Source organism: Engystomops pustulosus, chromosome 8 (assembly GCF_040894005.1).
Source record: "Engystomops pustulosus chromosome 8, aEngPut4.maternal, whole genome shotgun sequence".
In the NCBI taxonomy this organism is placed as follows: Eukaryota; Metazoa; Chordata; class Amphibia; order Anura; family Leptodactylidae; genus Engystomops; species Engystomops pustulosus.
The window spans coordinates 121383887-121402108 of NC_092418.1; the positions used below are offsets into that span (position 1 = coordinate 121383887).

General features: G+C 46.5%; 1 protein-coding gene across 1 annotated transcript in view; it reads left to right on the forward strand.

Moving 5' to 3' along the window:
- The window catches only part of LOC140076192 (uncharacterized), a 54540-nt gene continuing 36318 nt past the window's right edge, over positions 1-18222 (forward strand). The window contains exons 1-3 of the mRNA XM_072122706.1: positions 1-52; positions 8968-9243; positions 9328-10467. Of these exons, the coding sequence (XP_071978807.1) occupies positions 1-52; positions 8968-9243; positions 9328-10467 (1468 nt within the window). The remainder of the gene's footprint in view (positions 53-8967; positions 9244-9327; positions 10468-18222) is intronic.

Genomic DNA, 18222 nt, shown 5'->3' on the forward strand with positions numbered 1-18222 from the left:
ATGAAAATGGCTTCTCCGTGGAGTGACTTCTTGGACGGTCATCTCCTCCTTGGTGAGTTCTTTTATGTCTATTAGTCTGTAATTGCTCAGAACCGATGCCCAATGTACCAGAATCGGATAATAGATCATTGTGAAGGGCTGAGCTTGAATCATCAGTTATAATATCAGGACATATCAGATGTTCCTCTGAGCTGGAGGTGACGTTACCTGCTGGGGATAATTGTGTCAATGATAATTGAGTGGATCAAATCTCTGATGATATTATTATTTTATACCATTTCTATTTCATCTCTCAAGTCTAATCAGCTGTGAATTCAGTGTCATATATTTGCCACATCTTGAAAACAAAACATCTTCTCTCTTGTGTGAACTCACAGATCTGATTTCAATTTAAAACCCTTATTATATTAGGATTATGAATCGGGCTTTATATCTTACTTTTATACTGTGATAGGACAATGGATAAATGGAACTTTGCTCATGCAGAACACAAAGCAGAACTATATCCTATACGTCTACATCCCTGAACCTACATATATCTCTGTGTCCCTACAGCCCGATGCATCTACAGTCCCCTCACTCCTTCTTCTGTACATTCCTGCACCCCTAAACCCCTACATCCCTGCAAAAGTATACCCCTACATCCCTGCACCCTTATACCTGTACATCCCTGCACCCTTATACCTCTACATCCCTGTACCCCTATACCTCTACATCCCTGCACCCCCTATACCTCTATATTCCTGCACCCCTATACCTCTACATCCCTGCACCCCTATACTTCTACATCCCAGCACCCCTATACCTCTACATCCCTGCACCCCTATACCTCTACATCCCTGCACCAGTATTCCTCTACATCCCTGCACCCCTATACCTCTACATCCCTGCACCCCTATACCTCTACATCCCTGTGCCCCCATACCTCTACATCCCTGCACCCCCATTCCTCTACATCCCTGCACCCCTATCCCTCTACATCCCTGCACCCCTATCCCTCTACATCCCTGCCCCCTATAACTCTACATCCCTGCACCCTACACCTCTACATCCATGCAGCCCTATAACTCTACACCCCTGCACCCCTATACCTCTACATCCCTGCACCCCTATACCTCTACATCCCTGCACCCCTGTACCTCTACATCCCTGCACCCCTATTCCTCTACATCCCTGCATCCCTATACCTCTACATCCCTGCCCCCCTATACCTCTACATTCCTGCACCCCTATACCTCTACATCCCTGCACCCCTATACCTCTACATTCCTGCACCCATATACCTCTACATTCCTGCACCCCTATACCTCTACATTCCTGCACCCCTATACCTCTACATCCCTGCACCCCTATACCTCTACATTCCTGCACCCATATACCTCTACATTCCTGCACCCCTATACCTCTACATCCCTGCACCCCTATACCTCTACATCCCTGCACTCCTATACCTCTGCACCTATAAGAAAGATTTGTGAAATTATGGTTACACTTTAAGCTTCTAAAAATGATGGATTCAGATAATGTCCATGGAGGCCTTGAACACAGACAACGCAAAAATGCAACACACCACAAACCCCAGACACCAGACACCAGAGCCAACTAGCTGTAAACACAGATAAAACTGCTATACGTGGTACAGGTGAATATTAGCTCAATATTTTTCATGAATATGGAATAGCGTATTAAAATATGTTGTGTTGTACAATAGTGTAAAGAGTTTATGTATACACATTTTCAGATCCATGACATATGCACATGGATACACATAACCTCATACATTACACACTATCAGGACATGTACTGCACATATACACTGCACATGTATGGAGATTACTGCCTCCTCTCCCCCTGACTACGTTATCACAGATCAGGTTCATGGACACATTATGGGAAAGGATAATTGCAGAAGGAAGGGAAACAGAAGAGAAATCAGATCTAGAAAGTAATGACTGATAAGTCCATCAGTACTTACCATTCTGGGGGTCCCTGGCACCAGCGTCATGTCCTCCTTCCCAGGCTCCTCCCTCCTCCTCCTCCTCCGCACATATCTGGACCTGTTCTCTCTGCATTCTGTGTCTCAGTCCAAGCTCCTCCAGTAAGATCTTCCACCAAGAAGTCTTCCTCATGTGGGTCCTGCTTGGGTCTCTTATACACCCCCCTCTTGGAGATACCGTACCTAATGATGAAAGAACTTCCTCCCATGTAAATGAAGGGTGTCGGTGACGCTTGTTATCATGCCCTGAGTGTTCTCCTTTGTTATGGGTTTATCATTCCCTTTTCCCAAACAAATGTGGCCAGGACTTCCCGATGGAGCTAAATATCTCCATTTACAAGTATTTACTAGGCTGAATGTCTCCCGGTGATTCCCCACTGATTTCACATCCTGAACAATAGGAAATGCAAATCGACTTACTGGGAAGATCATACTATAAAGTCTTATTTTCATCCATGTTACAAGACTCTGCTCCTTGACAGTGATTATGGTTGTGAACATCCCGTGTAAAACTTCCCTCTCGAGCATCCCATCTCATCAGATGATTGAAGGCAATTATTAAGATAAAAGTGTTTGGAGATAATGAGCTTCATCATTACAAGGCACATGAGTAAGTCAGAGGGATTTCCTAGCTACAGCTATTACTTTGTGATAATTTACTATAGATTTTAGTTTTTATTTCATTTTTTTTAATCACCTTATTCCATTAAAAGAGTTTCCACAATCCAGGACATAAATCCCATGTGCTGGGCCATGGAAACTCTTTGTATGGAATAACCCAGACCAGAGTTTATCTTTAGGGAAGGAATTGCCCAGGCCAAACTATACTCCTCCAGTGCAGAATATTCCCCTCTAACATGAAACCAGTTCCTAGTGTGATCCTTCTACGAATACATTGTCATGGAGGCGAGAGAACGAGGCTCCCGCTGACAGCTCTGCTATTCCTTGTGGATTAGTTCATTTGTAACCAGGTCAAATCATTTTTTGTGCTTTAACTGAATATTTAGAAAGCCGGAGTTTCCACATTTCTATGGGATTTTTGGTGGTGGCGTCCACTTTACTGGGTCCCCAGGAGAGGCAGGAGAGGAGGCCGCGCTGTGTGGTTGTGTTCTCTGTGTATTTGGTTGTAAACAGTATATGGTGACATTTATGTTATGTGTCGTGTAGTTTTAGCTGTAAGAATATGTGAGGGTTGTATGTTACTTCTGAATAAAGTTATTGGGGGTTATGGGAAATGGCACAGAATAAGCGGCTGGATAGAGATGTTTGAGTAACACAACAAGGAGATTAGATGATGCAGAGACACAGACATCGTTTGCTGCATCTACGGAGATCTGAAAGATCCCACACAAATATCTTTATCTTATAGGTCCAGAATAATAGAGGGAGATGGGTTGATACAAGGAGGAGTTATGGGCAGATCACATTATTACACGTGGTAACATATTGCTGGTATCTTTGACATATTTGGCAACATCTTGTGGTTCAGAACTCGGTAAAAGTTCATTTATCTGAGAGTGAACCCAAAACTGGACATGAATGAAGAACATCTAGAGCAGGGGTCTCAAACTCAATTTACCTGGGGGCCGCTGGAGGTAGATTCTGGGTAAGGCTGGGCCGCATCAAGTTTTCCACACAAAATGCGCTTACAAAATATCATTATTCAGATTCAAATGTCATGGCGTCTCCCAGCGCAAGGAAAGCCCCAAGCTGGGAGACGTGTTTTCTCTATGAACGCGTCCTGTGCACCGAGGGGTCCCAAGCTCCTACCGCACTGAGCCCAGTCAGGGGCTCAGTGCGAAATTTGATAATATGTTCAATGATATCATTTTTAGGACTGTACGACCTTTTGATCACTTTTTATAGATTTTTTTATATTTTTCAAAATGGCAAAAAAGTGCCATTTTCGACTTTGGGCGCTATTTTCCGTAACGGGGTAAAACGCATTGTAAAAAACGTTATTATATTTTGATAGATCGGGCATTTTCGGACGCGTCGATACCTAATGTGTTTATGATTTTTACTGTTTATTTATATTTATGTCAGTTCTAGGGAAAGGGGGGTGATTTGAAATTTAATTTTTTTTTATTCTAATTTTTTTTTAAAAAAACTTTTTTTTATTTTTATTTATACTATTTTTCAGACTCCCTAGGGTTCTTTAACCCTAGGTTGTCTGATCGATCCTACCATATACTGCCATACTACAGTATGGCAGTATAAGGGGATTTTCCTCCTCATTCATTACAATGTGCTATCAGCACATTGTAATGAAGGGGTTAAAACGAAATAGCCTCGGGTCTTCGGAAGACCCGAGGCTACCATGGAGACGGATCGCCGCCCCCCGATGACGTCACGGGGAGCGGCGATCCCAGGTAAGATGGCGGCGCCCATGCGCCGCTATCTGTTTGAGGCTGTCGGCAGCTTTGCCGGCAGCCCACGCTGTAAAAACACCCGCGATCGGTGCTAGCACCGATCGCGGGTGTTACCAGTAAGCCTTTGCTGCAATATGCAGCAAAGACTTACCGGCTATGGAGAGGGCTCAGCCCGTGAGCCCTCTCCATGCAGCGCGACCCGACCGCCGCCGTGAATACACGGCGGGCGGTGCTTTTCCAGGTGGGGGCCGCAAAATGTTGTCCCGCGGGCCGCAGTTGGCCCGCGGGCCGCGAGTTTGAGACCCCTGATCTAGAGCCTTAATAAAACACAATAACAAATGTCCTTCTACGTATATTCTGAGGTCAGAAACATTGTGCAACATTCATCCACTGGGGAAAAGATGATAACATTGACCCAGATATATAAAAGTGGTGTCATCTGCCCCGGTGCAGTTTTCCTCTTCCTGTGCAGGTTGTGCCGGATAATTCATAGCGACGCGTCACCGCGTTCATTTATCAGGTGCGATCGGAGCTGCTATGGAAAGTTACACAGTTACATCTTACAGCCGCAACACAAAAATGGCGCAAACACTTCATACATAAACGTGCACGATCCAAAGACAGAAAACTGGCACAGACACAATGATATCTGATCTGGGGGTAAATTGTGATTAGAGGACAATATGAAAGCTGAGCTGTGGTGATGTATAAATATCAGATATATAGATTTATATTCATGAAAATGTAAGATGTGACCGATACTCTCACAGAAACAATGGGAAAGGCCTAGAACCAGGGGAAGAGACAACAATAACCATCCCTTATACACATTCTCTAAGGTGGAGGATGGGAGTCACACAGAGACATTCGGCCTAGTAAACACTTGTAAATGAAGTTATTGAGCTCCATGAGAAAGACACATCCTGCTCACAGTTGTCTGAGGAGGGGATGATAAACCCATAACAAAGGAGTACAATGAAGGCGTCACAAGTGCTGGGCCCGGCTGACTAGGAAGTGGCACCGACGCCCTTCATTTACATGGGAGGAAGTTCTCTCACCATTAGGGGGGGACATCTCCCAGAGGGGAGACTAAGGGGTATAAGAGACCCAAGCAGGACTCACATGAGGAGAACTTCTTGGAGGAAGAACCTGGAGGAGCTTGGACTGAGACCCTGACTGGACACGGAGCAGATCTATGTATGTATCTATAGACTGAATGGTGTGTAGATGTTTTACCAGGGGCTTTTCTTATAGAAATTCTTATTCTTCACCAGAAATTAATGTATCTCTGGAGGGAAATATTTTTACATGAGATGTTGATGTCCATATTTATTTCCCAGTAGCAAAGTTGAACATGGATGCAAGTGACACTGAGGAGAAGATGATCCCCAAGGTGGAGGAAATAGAGGCGGAGGAGGAGGAGGAGGAGGAGGAGGGAGGAGCCTGGGAAGGAGGACATGACGCTGGGGCCAGGGACCTCCAGGATGGTGAGTACTGATGGACTTATCAGTCATTACTTTCTAGAACTGATTTCTTCTCTGTTCCCCTTTCTTCGGCCTCTTTTCTCTTCCCCACAATGTGTCCTAGAACCTGATTGGTGATTGTGTTTTCAGGGTTATGAGCCAAATAATAGATCTGTGTTACAGAATAAATTGTACCTGATATACTATAGGGAAAAGTGTGTGGATGAAGGTGCAGGGATGTAGAGGTATAGGGGCGCAGGGATGTAGAGGTATAGGGGTGCAGGGATGTAGAGGTATAGGGGTGCAGGGATATAGAGGTATAGGGGCGCAGGGATGTAGAGGTGCAGGGATGTAGAGGTATAGAGGTGCAGGGGTGTAGAGGTATAGGGGTGCAGGGATGTAGAGGTATAGGGTTGCAGGGATGTAGAGGTATAGGGGTGCAGGGATGTAGAGGAATAGGGGCGCAGGGATGTAGAGGGATAGGGGTGCAGGGATGTAGAGGTATAGGGGGGCAGGGATGTAGAGGTATAGGGGTGCAGGGATGTAGAGGTAAAGGGGCACAGGGATGTAGAGGGATAGGGGTGCAGGGATGTAGAGGGATAGGGGTGCAGAGATGTGGAGGTATAGGGGTGCAGGGATGAAGAGGTATAGGGGTGCAGGGATGTAGAGGTATATGGGTGCAGGGTGAAGAGGTATATGGGGGCTGGAATGAATAGGTATAGGGGCGCAGGTATGTGGAAGCATATGGGGTATATGGGGGCTGGAATGAATAGGTATAGGGGCGCAGGTATGTGGAAGCATATGGGGGCTGGAATGTAGAGGTATTGGGGTGCAGGGGTGTAGGGGTACTGGGGTACGGGGATGTAGGAATATATGGGGGCTGGAATGTAGAGGTATTGGGGTGCAGGGATGTAGAGGTATTGGGGTGCAGGGATGTAGGGGTATAGGGGTGCAGGGATGTAGGGGTATAGTGTAGGCTGAGAAAGAACTTACCTTGGGACACAAAGATAAAATCCTATCAAAATGTAGAATATACACTATTTACATTGAAAACTGAGATGGTTGAACAAGACAGATTTTAGCTTTTTATAAAGAAATGTCTTAATATAGTCGTCATCAGAGGGTCTTAACCCCTACGGGACTCGGCCTATTTTGGCCTTTAGGACGCGGACCCTAAAAGGTCCTGTGTCACTATAAGTGGTTATAGCTTTGGAACGCTATGAGATGTCGTGGATTTTGAGATGGTTTTCTCGTGACACATTGTACTTCAAATTAGTTTGGATGAAATCTTTTGTGTTCAGTTATGAAAAAAACGAAAATCGGCAAAAATTTGGAAAAAATCTTTATTTTCAAAGTTCTAAATTCTCTACTTTTGATGCAGATAGTCCTAGCACCCAAATAACTTCATAACTTACATTTCCCAAATGTCTGCTTTATGTTGGATGGTATTTTAAGATTCCACATATTTTACTAAAATGTTATGAGGTTCAGAATTTGGGGCCATTTTTCAATTTTTTTGGAAACTCACCAAAACCCATATTTATAGGGACCTGCTCAATTTCTAATTGACTGTGAGAGGCCTAAATAATATCGAGACTCGTAAATTACCCCATTATGGAAAGTACACCCGTCAACGTATGAAAAAGCACTTTTAAGAAGTTTGTTAACCCTTTAGGTGCTTTTTAGGGGTTAAAACAAAATGGAGGTGCTGTCTACAAATTGTAATATTTTTTCACAGTACAGGTGGTCCCCGGGTTACATACAGGATAGGGTCTGTAGGTTTGTTCTTAAGTTGAATTTGTATGTAAGTCGGAACTGTATACTTTATCATTGTAATCCCAGCCAGAACTTTTTTGGTCTCTGTGACAACTGAATTTTAAAAATGTTGGGTTGTCATAAGAACCAGGATCAACAATAAAGCCTCATTACAGACGCCTCTGATAACTGTTACAGCTGATTATTGTAACCTAGGGCTAAAGTACAGGAAATTACCAACATCCAGAGGTCCGTTTGTAACTAGGGCTCGTCTGTAAGTCGGGTGTTCTTAAGTAGGGGACCGCCTGTACACTCATTTTGGGTGGAAAATTAATCATTTGCAATGGATTAAATGAAAACAAAGTTTGATACCCAATTTCTTCCGATTGCTGATGCCCCATATGTGGTGGTGACTGCTGTACGGGCGCACGGCCGGGCATAGAAGAGGGGGAGGAGCATAGAACAGGGGGAGGAGCATAGACGGGAAGGAGGCGCCATCCAAAGCAGATTTACATTGTCACATTGTACAGGATATAATTTTTTTTTCTTTTTTTAATGTGGACCTATAGGGGCTTGCTTCTTATTGCCACATGAGATGCACTTTTCTGCTACATGATTTTGGGGCATCTATAGCTAATTGGTGGGGTTTTATTAACTCTTTGTTGGTGGAGGAAATGAAAATCATAAATTTTTAGGAAGATTTTTTTTTGAGGGGGGGGGGGGATTTGGGCTGTTTACCATACCATAAAAATAGTATATTATTTTTATTCTATGGGTCGTCACAAAAATACCTAATTTATATAATTTCTTTATTTTTACCCCATTTTTACTGAATAAAAAGTCATTTGGCGAAAATCTTGTTAATTTTAGCCTCACCGTCTTTTTATATTCATAACTTTTTTCATTTTTCGGCTGACAAATCTAGTTAAGAGCTTATTTTTTTGCGAGAAGCTTTGTTCTTTTTAGTGGTCTTATTTTAGAGTGCATAACGTTTTTTTTTATCACTTTTTAGAGCATTTTTTAAAGGGTATTAATTAAAATATATCTTTTTTTTGGAAAGTTTTTTGGAGTTGTTTTTTACGGGGTTCACTGTGCGGGTCCAATAGCTATTCAGTTTTATTATGCAGATTGTCACGGACGTAGCGATACCAAATATGTGGGGGGTTGTGTGTTTGTGTTTTTTATACTTTATTAAGTGTTTTTATGGAAAAGTGACATTTTAGGGGCTTATATTTTTTAGTTATTTATTTTTTATTTCTTCTAATGTTTAAACTTTAGTGTTTTTCACTTTTTATTACTTCTACAAACGTGAACTCTTCTCCTCTCTAGAGGAGAGAGATTTTATCAGCGTAATAATCACTGACCCTGTTATTCCCGGCAGATGCCATCGCCCAGAGCTCAGAGGAACATCTGATGTCTACAGATATCACAGCAGATGATTGTGAGATTACACAAGATACATATAAAATTGGCGCCAGAAAAACGGATTTACCCTCCGCCCTTCCCAGCAATGACCCATCATCTGATCCTATTACATTGGGCTTCTGTTCTGATAAATCCCAGACTAAGAGGAAGAAAAGAAGCCGCCAAAGAGGAGACGGACAACTAAGAGCGTCCGCAGGGCAGAAGACATTTTCATGCTCAGAATGTGTCAAATGTTTTAGGTTTAAATCATTACTTATTAGACATGAGAGAACTCACACAGGAGAGAAACCATATCTATGTTCAGAATGTGGCGAAGGTTTTACAGATAAAAAAGATCTTTATAGACACCAGAGAATTCACACAGGGGAGAAGCCATTTTCATGCTCTGAATGTGTCAAATGTTTCAGGTTTAAATCATTACTTATTAGACATCAGAGAATTCACACGGGAGAGAAGCCATATCTATGTTTAGAATGTGGAAAAGGTTTTACAGAGAAAAGAGATCTTTGTAAACATGAGAGAATTCACACGGGGGAGAAGCGACATTCATGTTCAGAATGTGGCAAAGGTTTTACAGAGAAAAAAGATCTTTATAGACACCAGAGAATTCACACAGGGGAGAAGCCATTTTCATGCTCTGAATGTGGCAGATGTTTTGCCAATAAAGCAGATCTTATTCGACACCAAAGAACTCACACAGGGGAGAAGCCATTTTCATGTTCAGAATGTGATAAATGTTTTACTACTAAAGCAGAACTTGTAAGCCATCAGAGAATTCACACGGGAGAGAAGCCATTTTCGTGTTCAGAATGTGATAAATGTTTTACTACTAAAGCAGAACTTGTAAGCCATCAGAGAATTCACACGGGAGAGAAGCCATTTTCATGTTCAGAATGTGATAAATGTTTTAGGATGAAAGCTGAACTTGTAAACCATCAGAGAATTCACACGGGAGAGAAGCCATTTTCATGTTCAGAATGTGGAAAATCTTTCATTTTGAAATCAAGTCTTGTTATCCATCAGAGAATTCACACAGGGGAGAAGCCATTTTCATGTCCCGAATGTGGTAAAAGTTTTAGGGCTAAAGCAGAACTTGTAAACCATCAGAGAATTCACACAGGGGAGAGGCCATTTTCATGTCCCGAATGTGGTAAAAGTTTTAGGGCTAAAGCAGAACTTGTGAAACATCAGAGAATTCACACAGGAGAGAAGCCATTTTCATGTGTCATATGTGGTAAATGTTTTCCTATAAAGAAAAATCTTGAAATCCATAAGAAAATTCACACAGGGGAAAAATCGTTTTCATGTTCAGAATGTGGGAAATGTTTTATTACTAAAGGAGAACTTGTAAAACATCAGAGAACTCACACAGGGGAGAAGCCATTTTCATGTTCTGAATGTGGAAAATGTTTCGCTCACAAATCAAATCTTGCTGCACATCATAGAATGCACACAGGCGAGAAACCATATTTGTGTTCAGATTGTGGGAAATGCTTTACTGTGAAAAGAAATCTGTTACAACACCAGAGAATTCACACAGCTGAAAAACCATTTTCATGTTCTTAAATATTTTATAGAAAATATACAGAAAATTAACATTGAGGGGAAAAAATTATATTTAGAATGTCACAAAAATGTAACTTTCATTTAGAGCTTTTTATACAGAAGAGAAGCCACACTAGGGAGAAGCCACACAGGGGAGAAGCCATTTACTTCTCTCATGGTGACTGTGGTCCCAGCTGCTACAGGTTCCTACCCGGTAGTTTTAGGCTGATCTCCCACCTTCCCCAGGATCACGGATGCTCCATGAGTCATTGTGTATTTCATCCATATTTTAATAACTGGTCTGTAGGAGCCAGAAATCTTAATGGTTGGTAGGAGATCAAATACTTGTTTATCTCAGCAGAATGCAAATACATTTTATACAATGCGATTTCTGGATTTGATTTTCTCATGTTCTATCTCTCAATGTTCAAATTAAAGGGGTTGTCTGGTTGTAGTAAGTGGATTGGGCGGCCCCTTCATATCTATGGAGCTGATGGAGATCGCTGAGTACGGCGCTCGGCAATCTCCGTCAGCTCCATAGAGAGGAATGGGGGAGGGGGGGGGGGGTTGAACTTGTGTGATCAGCTGCTCCGCTCATCTCGGGGGTACATTGGACCCCTGTTCTCATGATCTGTGGGGGTCCCATCACTGAGGCCCCACCAATCAGTAAATTAGGCTAAGCATAGGGCCTAACCAGACAACCCCTTTAACCTACCCTTAAAATTATAGACTGTTTGTGTCAGTGGGCGACCACCCCCAGCCGCTGTATGTGTATATACTGTATATGTGCATTTCAATAAATCCCAAGCTCAACTATTGAGGAGCAGAAAATGATGATTGTTGGCACATTTATTTTTTGTAGTTTTTAATTAATTAATTTTTTTTACTTTTTAGGTTACAGCTTCGTATATATTCTGGGGACAGGAAGGAGTTATCAAACATGAACCTCACTCCAAGTAAACACTAAAAAGGCGACAATTAGGTATTGAGGGGTGCGGGTGACTAAAACCTAACTTTTATTAATCTTCAATAAAAACCCCAGGGATAGCTGGTGATGGAGGTGATGGATGCCACCGGGCAGAGAGTAAATCTACCAAAGACGGTGTACAGGTTTTTCAAAATAAACAAATGTATTTTTGTCTAGAAACAGAACAGACATCTGGGAATGGGATAAAAAAAAACAACATTACAAGACAGGGTGACAGGGTGCAGAGCCCCAGGACCCTCTGGCAGGGTGCAGAGCCCCAGGACCCTCTGGCAAGGTGCAGAGCCCCAGGACCCTCTGGCAGGGTGCAGAGCCCCAGGGCCCTCTGGTAGGGTGCAGAGCCCCAGGGCCCTCTGGCAGGGTGCAGAGCCCCAGGACCCTCTGGCAAGGTGCAGAGCCCCAGGACCCTCTGGCAGGGTGCAGAGCCCCAGGACCCTCTGGCAGGGTGCAGAGCCCCAGGACCCTCTGGCAGGGTGCAGAGCCCCAGGACCCTCTGGCAGGGTACAGAGCCCCAGGACCCTCTGGCAGGGTACAGAGTCCCAGGACCCTCTGGCAGGGTACAGAGCCCCAGGACCCTCTGGCAGGGTGCAGAGCCCCAGGACCCTCTGGCAGGGTGCAGAGCCCCAGGACCCTCTGGCAGAGTGCAGAGCCCCAGGACCCTCTGGCAGAGTGCAGAGCCCCAGGACCCTCTGGCAGGGTAGAGAGCCCCAGGTCCCTTTGGCAGAGTGCAGAGCCCCAGGACCCTCTGGCAGGGAGCAGAGCCCCAGGACCCTCTGGCAGGGTGCAGAGCCCTAGGACCCTCTGGCAGTTTGCAGAGCCCCAGGGCCCTCTGGCAGAGTGCAGAGCCCCAGGACCCTCTGGCAGGGTGCAGAGCCCCAGGGCCCTCTGGCAGAGTGCAGAGCCCCAGGACCCTCTGGCAGGGTGCAGAGCCCCAGGACCCTCTGGCAGGGTACAGAGCCCCAGGGCCCTTTGGCAGAGTGCAGAGCCCCAGGACCCTCTGGCAGGGTGCAGAGCCCCAGGGCCCTCTGGCAGAGTGCAGAGCCCCAGGACCCTCTGGCAGGGTGCAGAGCCCCAGGACCCTCTGGCAGGGTACAGAGCCCCAGGGCCCTTTGGCAGAGTGCAGAGCCCCAGGACCCTCTGGCAGGGTGCAGAGCCCCAGGACCCTCTGGCAGGGTGCAGAGCCCTAGGACCCTCTGGCAGGGTGCAGAGCCCCAGGGCCCTCTGGCAGGGTGCAGAGCCCCAGGAGTCTCTGGCAGGGTGCAGAGCCCCAGGGCCCTCTGGCAGAGTGCAGAGCCCCAGGACCCTCTGGCAGGGTGCAGAGCCCCAGGGCCCTCTGGCAGGGTGCAGAACCCCAGGGCCCTCTGGCAGGGTGCAGAGCCCCAGGGCCCTCTGGCAGGGTTCAGAACCCCAGGGCCCTCTGGCAGGGTGCAGAGCCCCAGGACCCTCTGGCAGGGTGCAGTTTCCAGGACCCTCTGGCAGGGTGCAGAGCCCCAGGGCCCTCTGGCAGAGTGCAGAGCCCCAGGACCCTCTGGCAGGGTGCAGAGCCCCAGGGCCCCTGGCAGAGTGCAGAGCCCCAGGACCCTCTGGCAGGGTGCAGAGCCCCAGGACCCTCTGGCAGGGTACAGAGCCCCAGGGCCCTTTGGCAGGGTGCAGAGTCCCGAGACTCTATGGCAGGGTACAGAGTCCCAGGGCCCGCTGGCAGGGTGCAGAGCCCCAGGACCCTCTGGCAGGTTGCAGAGCCCCAGGACCCTCTGGCAGGTTGCAGAGCCCCAGGGCCCTCTGGCAGGGTGCAGAACCCCAGGGCCCTCTGGCAGGGTGCAGAGCCCCAGGGCCCTCTGGCCGGGTGCAGAACCCCAGGGCCCTCTGGCAGGGTGCAGAGCCCCAGGACCCTCTGGCAGGGTGCAGTGCCCAGGACCCTCTAGCAGGGTGCAGAGCCCCAGGGCCCTCTGGCAGGGTGCAGAGTCCCAAGTCAGGCTAGGAGGATGGAGAAACAAAAAAAGAAAAAGACACCACATTCTGCTGGAAATAGTTTCTGTGCAGCTTTTAATAATGGAGGGCATCTGCGGCTGCTTACTAGCAACAAATACGTCTTGATACTGCTGTTCTGAATGATCAGAATCAAGACTTATTTGGCAGGATGGAGAGTCCCAAGATATACACACATACTGTATAGTACATACACATTATATACATACATACAGTATAAAACGCATCATATACACACACATACAGTAAATACTCTGCATATTGTCAGGACTCGGGGTCAGTGAACCCCCTGGATCACTGCGGGAGTTGGTACTAGCCGACAACTGGGACCAGAGTCTAAGTGGCACCTGGTCCTCAACGGAAACATGGAGACTCCCCTGCAACCATCTTTAAAGAGGGGGAGGCCCGTGCGCCGCATCTGCCTGCCGGATTGGCTGAGCTCCAGCTCTCCAAACTGTGGCAGGCGGCGCGGCCCAGAAGAAGGCTGTGGCCTCCCTACCACGTGGCCCCAATAGATATGGATGCCAGGGGACCGATCGTCCTGGGACCTCATCTAAAGCTCCACGGGATGCCGATCAGCATGGGACAAGGCCCGACGCTCCTCACACTGAGGGTAAGCTGCACTCCCACATGCAGGCCCAAATTTCTTCTTCACCTCCACCTATAGTCATTAGGTCCCCTATAGGTTCCTCCCTCAGCTGTATAGCCCCCAGTCACCTGCCCACATGCGTAAAGCACACCGCCATCAGGCCCCATATGCCATTACCTCCCCTCCCCGTCTGTCCCCCCCAGGTTCACTCCACACCTTTGTCCCTATCCAATATTCTGCACCCAGACCCCCTTCCCAGTGAGGTAGCAGATCGCCCAATGCTACCTTTCAGACCGCAGATGTCGCTGTTACTCCCATGCATGCTTCATCCCGCTCCCAGCGCCGCACCAGCCACATAGATGAGCATAGGTCCCCTGCACACTCCCAGCGCCGTTCAAGTCACAGGGATTCTCAGAGGCCGTACCACAGTCAAGAGTTTGATTCTGGCTATGAGTTTTCATGCGCAGGTTACATCTGGCAGGATTTACACCGAAGTTGCAAGACCCGACATTATAGCGCCTCGTCATCTGGTCCAAGTGGCTGCGCTGCAGCGTACTTTCCCGAAGGTTCCTGCCATCGAGATCACAGAGTCACCTTCATGACTCTTCCAATCAAGTTCTTTCCACGAATCTTCCCACCACCAAGTACGTCAGTCAAGTTACGTCAGAGCGTCCCACCGTGGCTCCAGTAGATCTCCACAATATCACCAGCAGCCTTCCCGCAGTCATCAGTCTTCCATAGGCAGACCATCGCACCGCGAATCCAGCAAGAGATCACCGCAGCTGCATCAGCTAGAAGCACCCCAACAGCCTGCCTAACAAGATCAACTTCAGCCTGCCGCACGTTTTTTTCTATCCCCTATCAGCCTTCCACAACCTCAATTAAATGCAATAACCTCATATCGGTCAGGGAAAATCCTTCACTAGCCTTAGAAAAAGTCTCTAAAGAAGTCCAATTAGGCAGGATAGCAGGCCCCTTCACTGAACCCCTCTTCATCAACCTTCAGGTTTCCCCCTTGGGCTTGGTTCCTAAAAAGGAGTCTAACAAATTTAGGCTGAACCATCACCTTTCATTCCCAAAAGGTTCATCAGTAAACGATGCTATATCAAAGGAAGATGCCGCTGTGTCTTATGTCTCTTTTGATCGGGCCTTTAACTTGGTGAAGCAAGCGGGCCCAGGAGCCTTGCTTGCTAAGTCTGACATTGAATCTGCGTTTAGGCTTCTTCCGGTCCATCCTGCCTGCTTCCATCTCCTAGGGTGTTGCCTGGAGGTTTATTACTACTACCACATGTGCCTCCCTATGGACTGCTCCATTTTATGCTACTACTTTGAAGTTTTCAGCACGTTTTTGGAGTGGCTTATCGGGAGACAGGAATTTTTTCAATGACCCATTACCTGTACGATTTTTTGTTTGTGGGGCAGAGGGATTCTGATACTTGCTGCTCCCTGCCGCACTGTTTTACAGCACTCATTGAGTACATTGGGGTCCCTTTGTCTGCTGACAAGACTGTCGGTCCGGTTTAAATCTATCCTTTTTGGGAATTGAGCTTGACACTGTTACCATGACTTTTAGATTACCAGTCGAGAAAATTTCCCGCCTACGCCAGGAGATCGATTGCATGCTCAGTAAAAAGAAAGCCAACCTCCACCAATTCCAGGTCCTCCTGGGCCTGCTCAACTTCACATGTGGAGTTATTCCCATCGGCCGCGTTTTCTCTCGCCACCTTTCATTAGCCATAAAACGCACGCTTTACCCTAACCATTTCATCAGGATTACTAGCCCCCTGACACATGATTTGCAAGTTTAGCGGGTATTCTTGCAGGATTTTAATGGTTCCGGTATCCTACAGGATGCAGAAACGGACAGTTGTTCCCTGAATTTATTCACCGCAGCCTCCGCCAACGACGGCTTTGCCCCCATTTGTCACAATACCCAGTGCAGTAATGCCTGGCCTTCATCTTGGTGGAAAACAGGAATTACTTACAAATTGCACCCTTTTATGTCCCTTCCCATTGGTTGTGGTTTATGAAATTTGGGGTTCTAAATTGGCCAATACCAGAATTAGATTTTGTTCGAATGACGCCTCACTGGTACATGTCGTAAATAATCTCTCATCCTCATTTTATCCCGTACTCGCGCTGCTACGTCACCTGGTTTTGTGCTGCCTTCAATCCAACATGTGGCTCCTGGCCAGGTATGCTTTGTCTCCTGCACAATTTCAGGCGTTCAAAGAACTTCACGGGTCAGTGGACGAGTCCAGGATTGCATGCCCCCAATTGTTATGGAGCCTGGTAGAGAACAGTTTGTGCAATTGATAAGGACTTCCATATTGGCAGCTACATGGCAGAAGTATTCTGTGTCTTGGTCACATTGGTTGTGGAGAGGTCCCAACTTTTGAATAATTTGTGAAATTGGCTATTGCCAATTAGACAAAAAGCAGGCAAAAAGTAGTTTGGCCGGCTTGTCCTTTATGCTAAAATTACATAACCGTCCCGATATAACAAAAAATATCCTCTTAAAACAAATCTTAAAAAGCTGGAAACGTGAAAAATCTTCCCACGATTCCCGGAGACCAGTGTCCCTTCCCCTATTTTTTCGTTTAATTTCTATTTTTATTTATCTACTTTTTAGATATTGTCTGTCCGGATGTTTTTGAGGAGTCCTTATTTAAAGCGTCTTTTTCAATCACATTTTTCGGGGCCCTTCGGATAGGGGAGTTAGTCCTACTTGAAGTTAAAAAGCCAGCGGCTTGCTCAGCAACCACGCAATCGTAAAACACAACTAAGTCAAAGTTTGTATTCATCGCTCCAAAACTGATTTTTTTCAGTATGGACTCTTGGTTTTCACTTCTTCCTTTGGGGGCCAATCCGTGCCCCATTTCCTTGATCTATAATTACGAACGTGGTCGCCCGGCGGGTTGAAATTTTCTTACCCCGGATCCCCATCATCTCATTATCAATTCGTGCAGTTTTCAAAAAAATCCCTGCTGTTCTTAGATTTAAACCCAAAAGAATTCGGCCCTCATTCCTTCTGTATTGGTGCTGCGACCACGGCGCACTCATACAGAATGAGCGAGGAATCCATAAAAAGGCTGGGCCGGTGGAAATCAGACTGTTTTAAGTCTTATATCTGCCCAGACCTTGACTAGAGATGAGCGAGCACTAAAATGCTCGGGTACTCGTTATTCGAGACGAACTTTTCCCGATGCTCGAGTGCTCGTCTCGAATAACGAGCCCCATTGAAGTCAATGGGAGACTCGAGCATTTTTCAAGGGGACCAAGGCTCTGCACAGGGAAGCTTGGCCAAACACCTGGAAACCTCAGAAAAGGATGGAAACACCACGGAAATGGACAGGAAACAGCAGGGGCAGCATGAATGTATGCCTCTGAGGCTGCTTAAACGCACCATTCTGCCAAAATTATGGGCAACAGCATGGCCATGACAGAGTGACAGAATGAAGCTAGATAGCATCTAAAACATCCAATAATTGACCCTGACACTATAGGGGATGGCACGCAGAGGCAGCGGCAGCAGGCTAGAGAGTGTCATGGCGACATACCCTAAATGGACTCAGGTTTCACCAAAGGAGGTGAGCAAGAAGCGCTGAAATGATTTCCTATGTGAACAAAAGGTTGACGGTATATTTAGTCGATAACACAGCATGGTGGCGACATAGTGACCAAGTTCCATAACGTATCTGGTGAAACACCCGACAAATGAGCCTGACACAGCTCTTTTGATAAAGGGACGACATGGGGAGGCAGCCATGGAGACGACTTCCATGATTAAGAGTGACTACTGGGGCATCCATATTGCTTCTATGATTGAAACTTCAGGTCTCCAGCATGGTGACAGATGGGCCGAGTTCCACTATGTATCTGGTGAAACACCTGAAAATTCTGCCTGACACAGCTCGTTTGATAAGGGGATGATGTGCTGCATATCCTCTCGTGCTCCAGCGTCTGGGGTATAGACAGTTGAAAGTTGCACATGGAGACATTGGTGGACGCTGTGGAGGATCGTGGAGGCGAAATGGACAGGAAAAAGCAGGGGCAGCATGCATGGATGCCTCTGAGGCTGCCTAATCTTGGGATTGAGCTGGCGG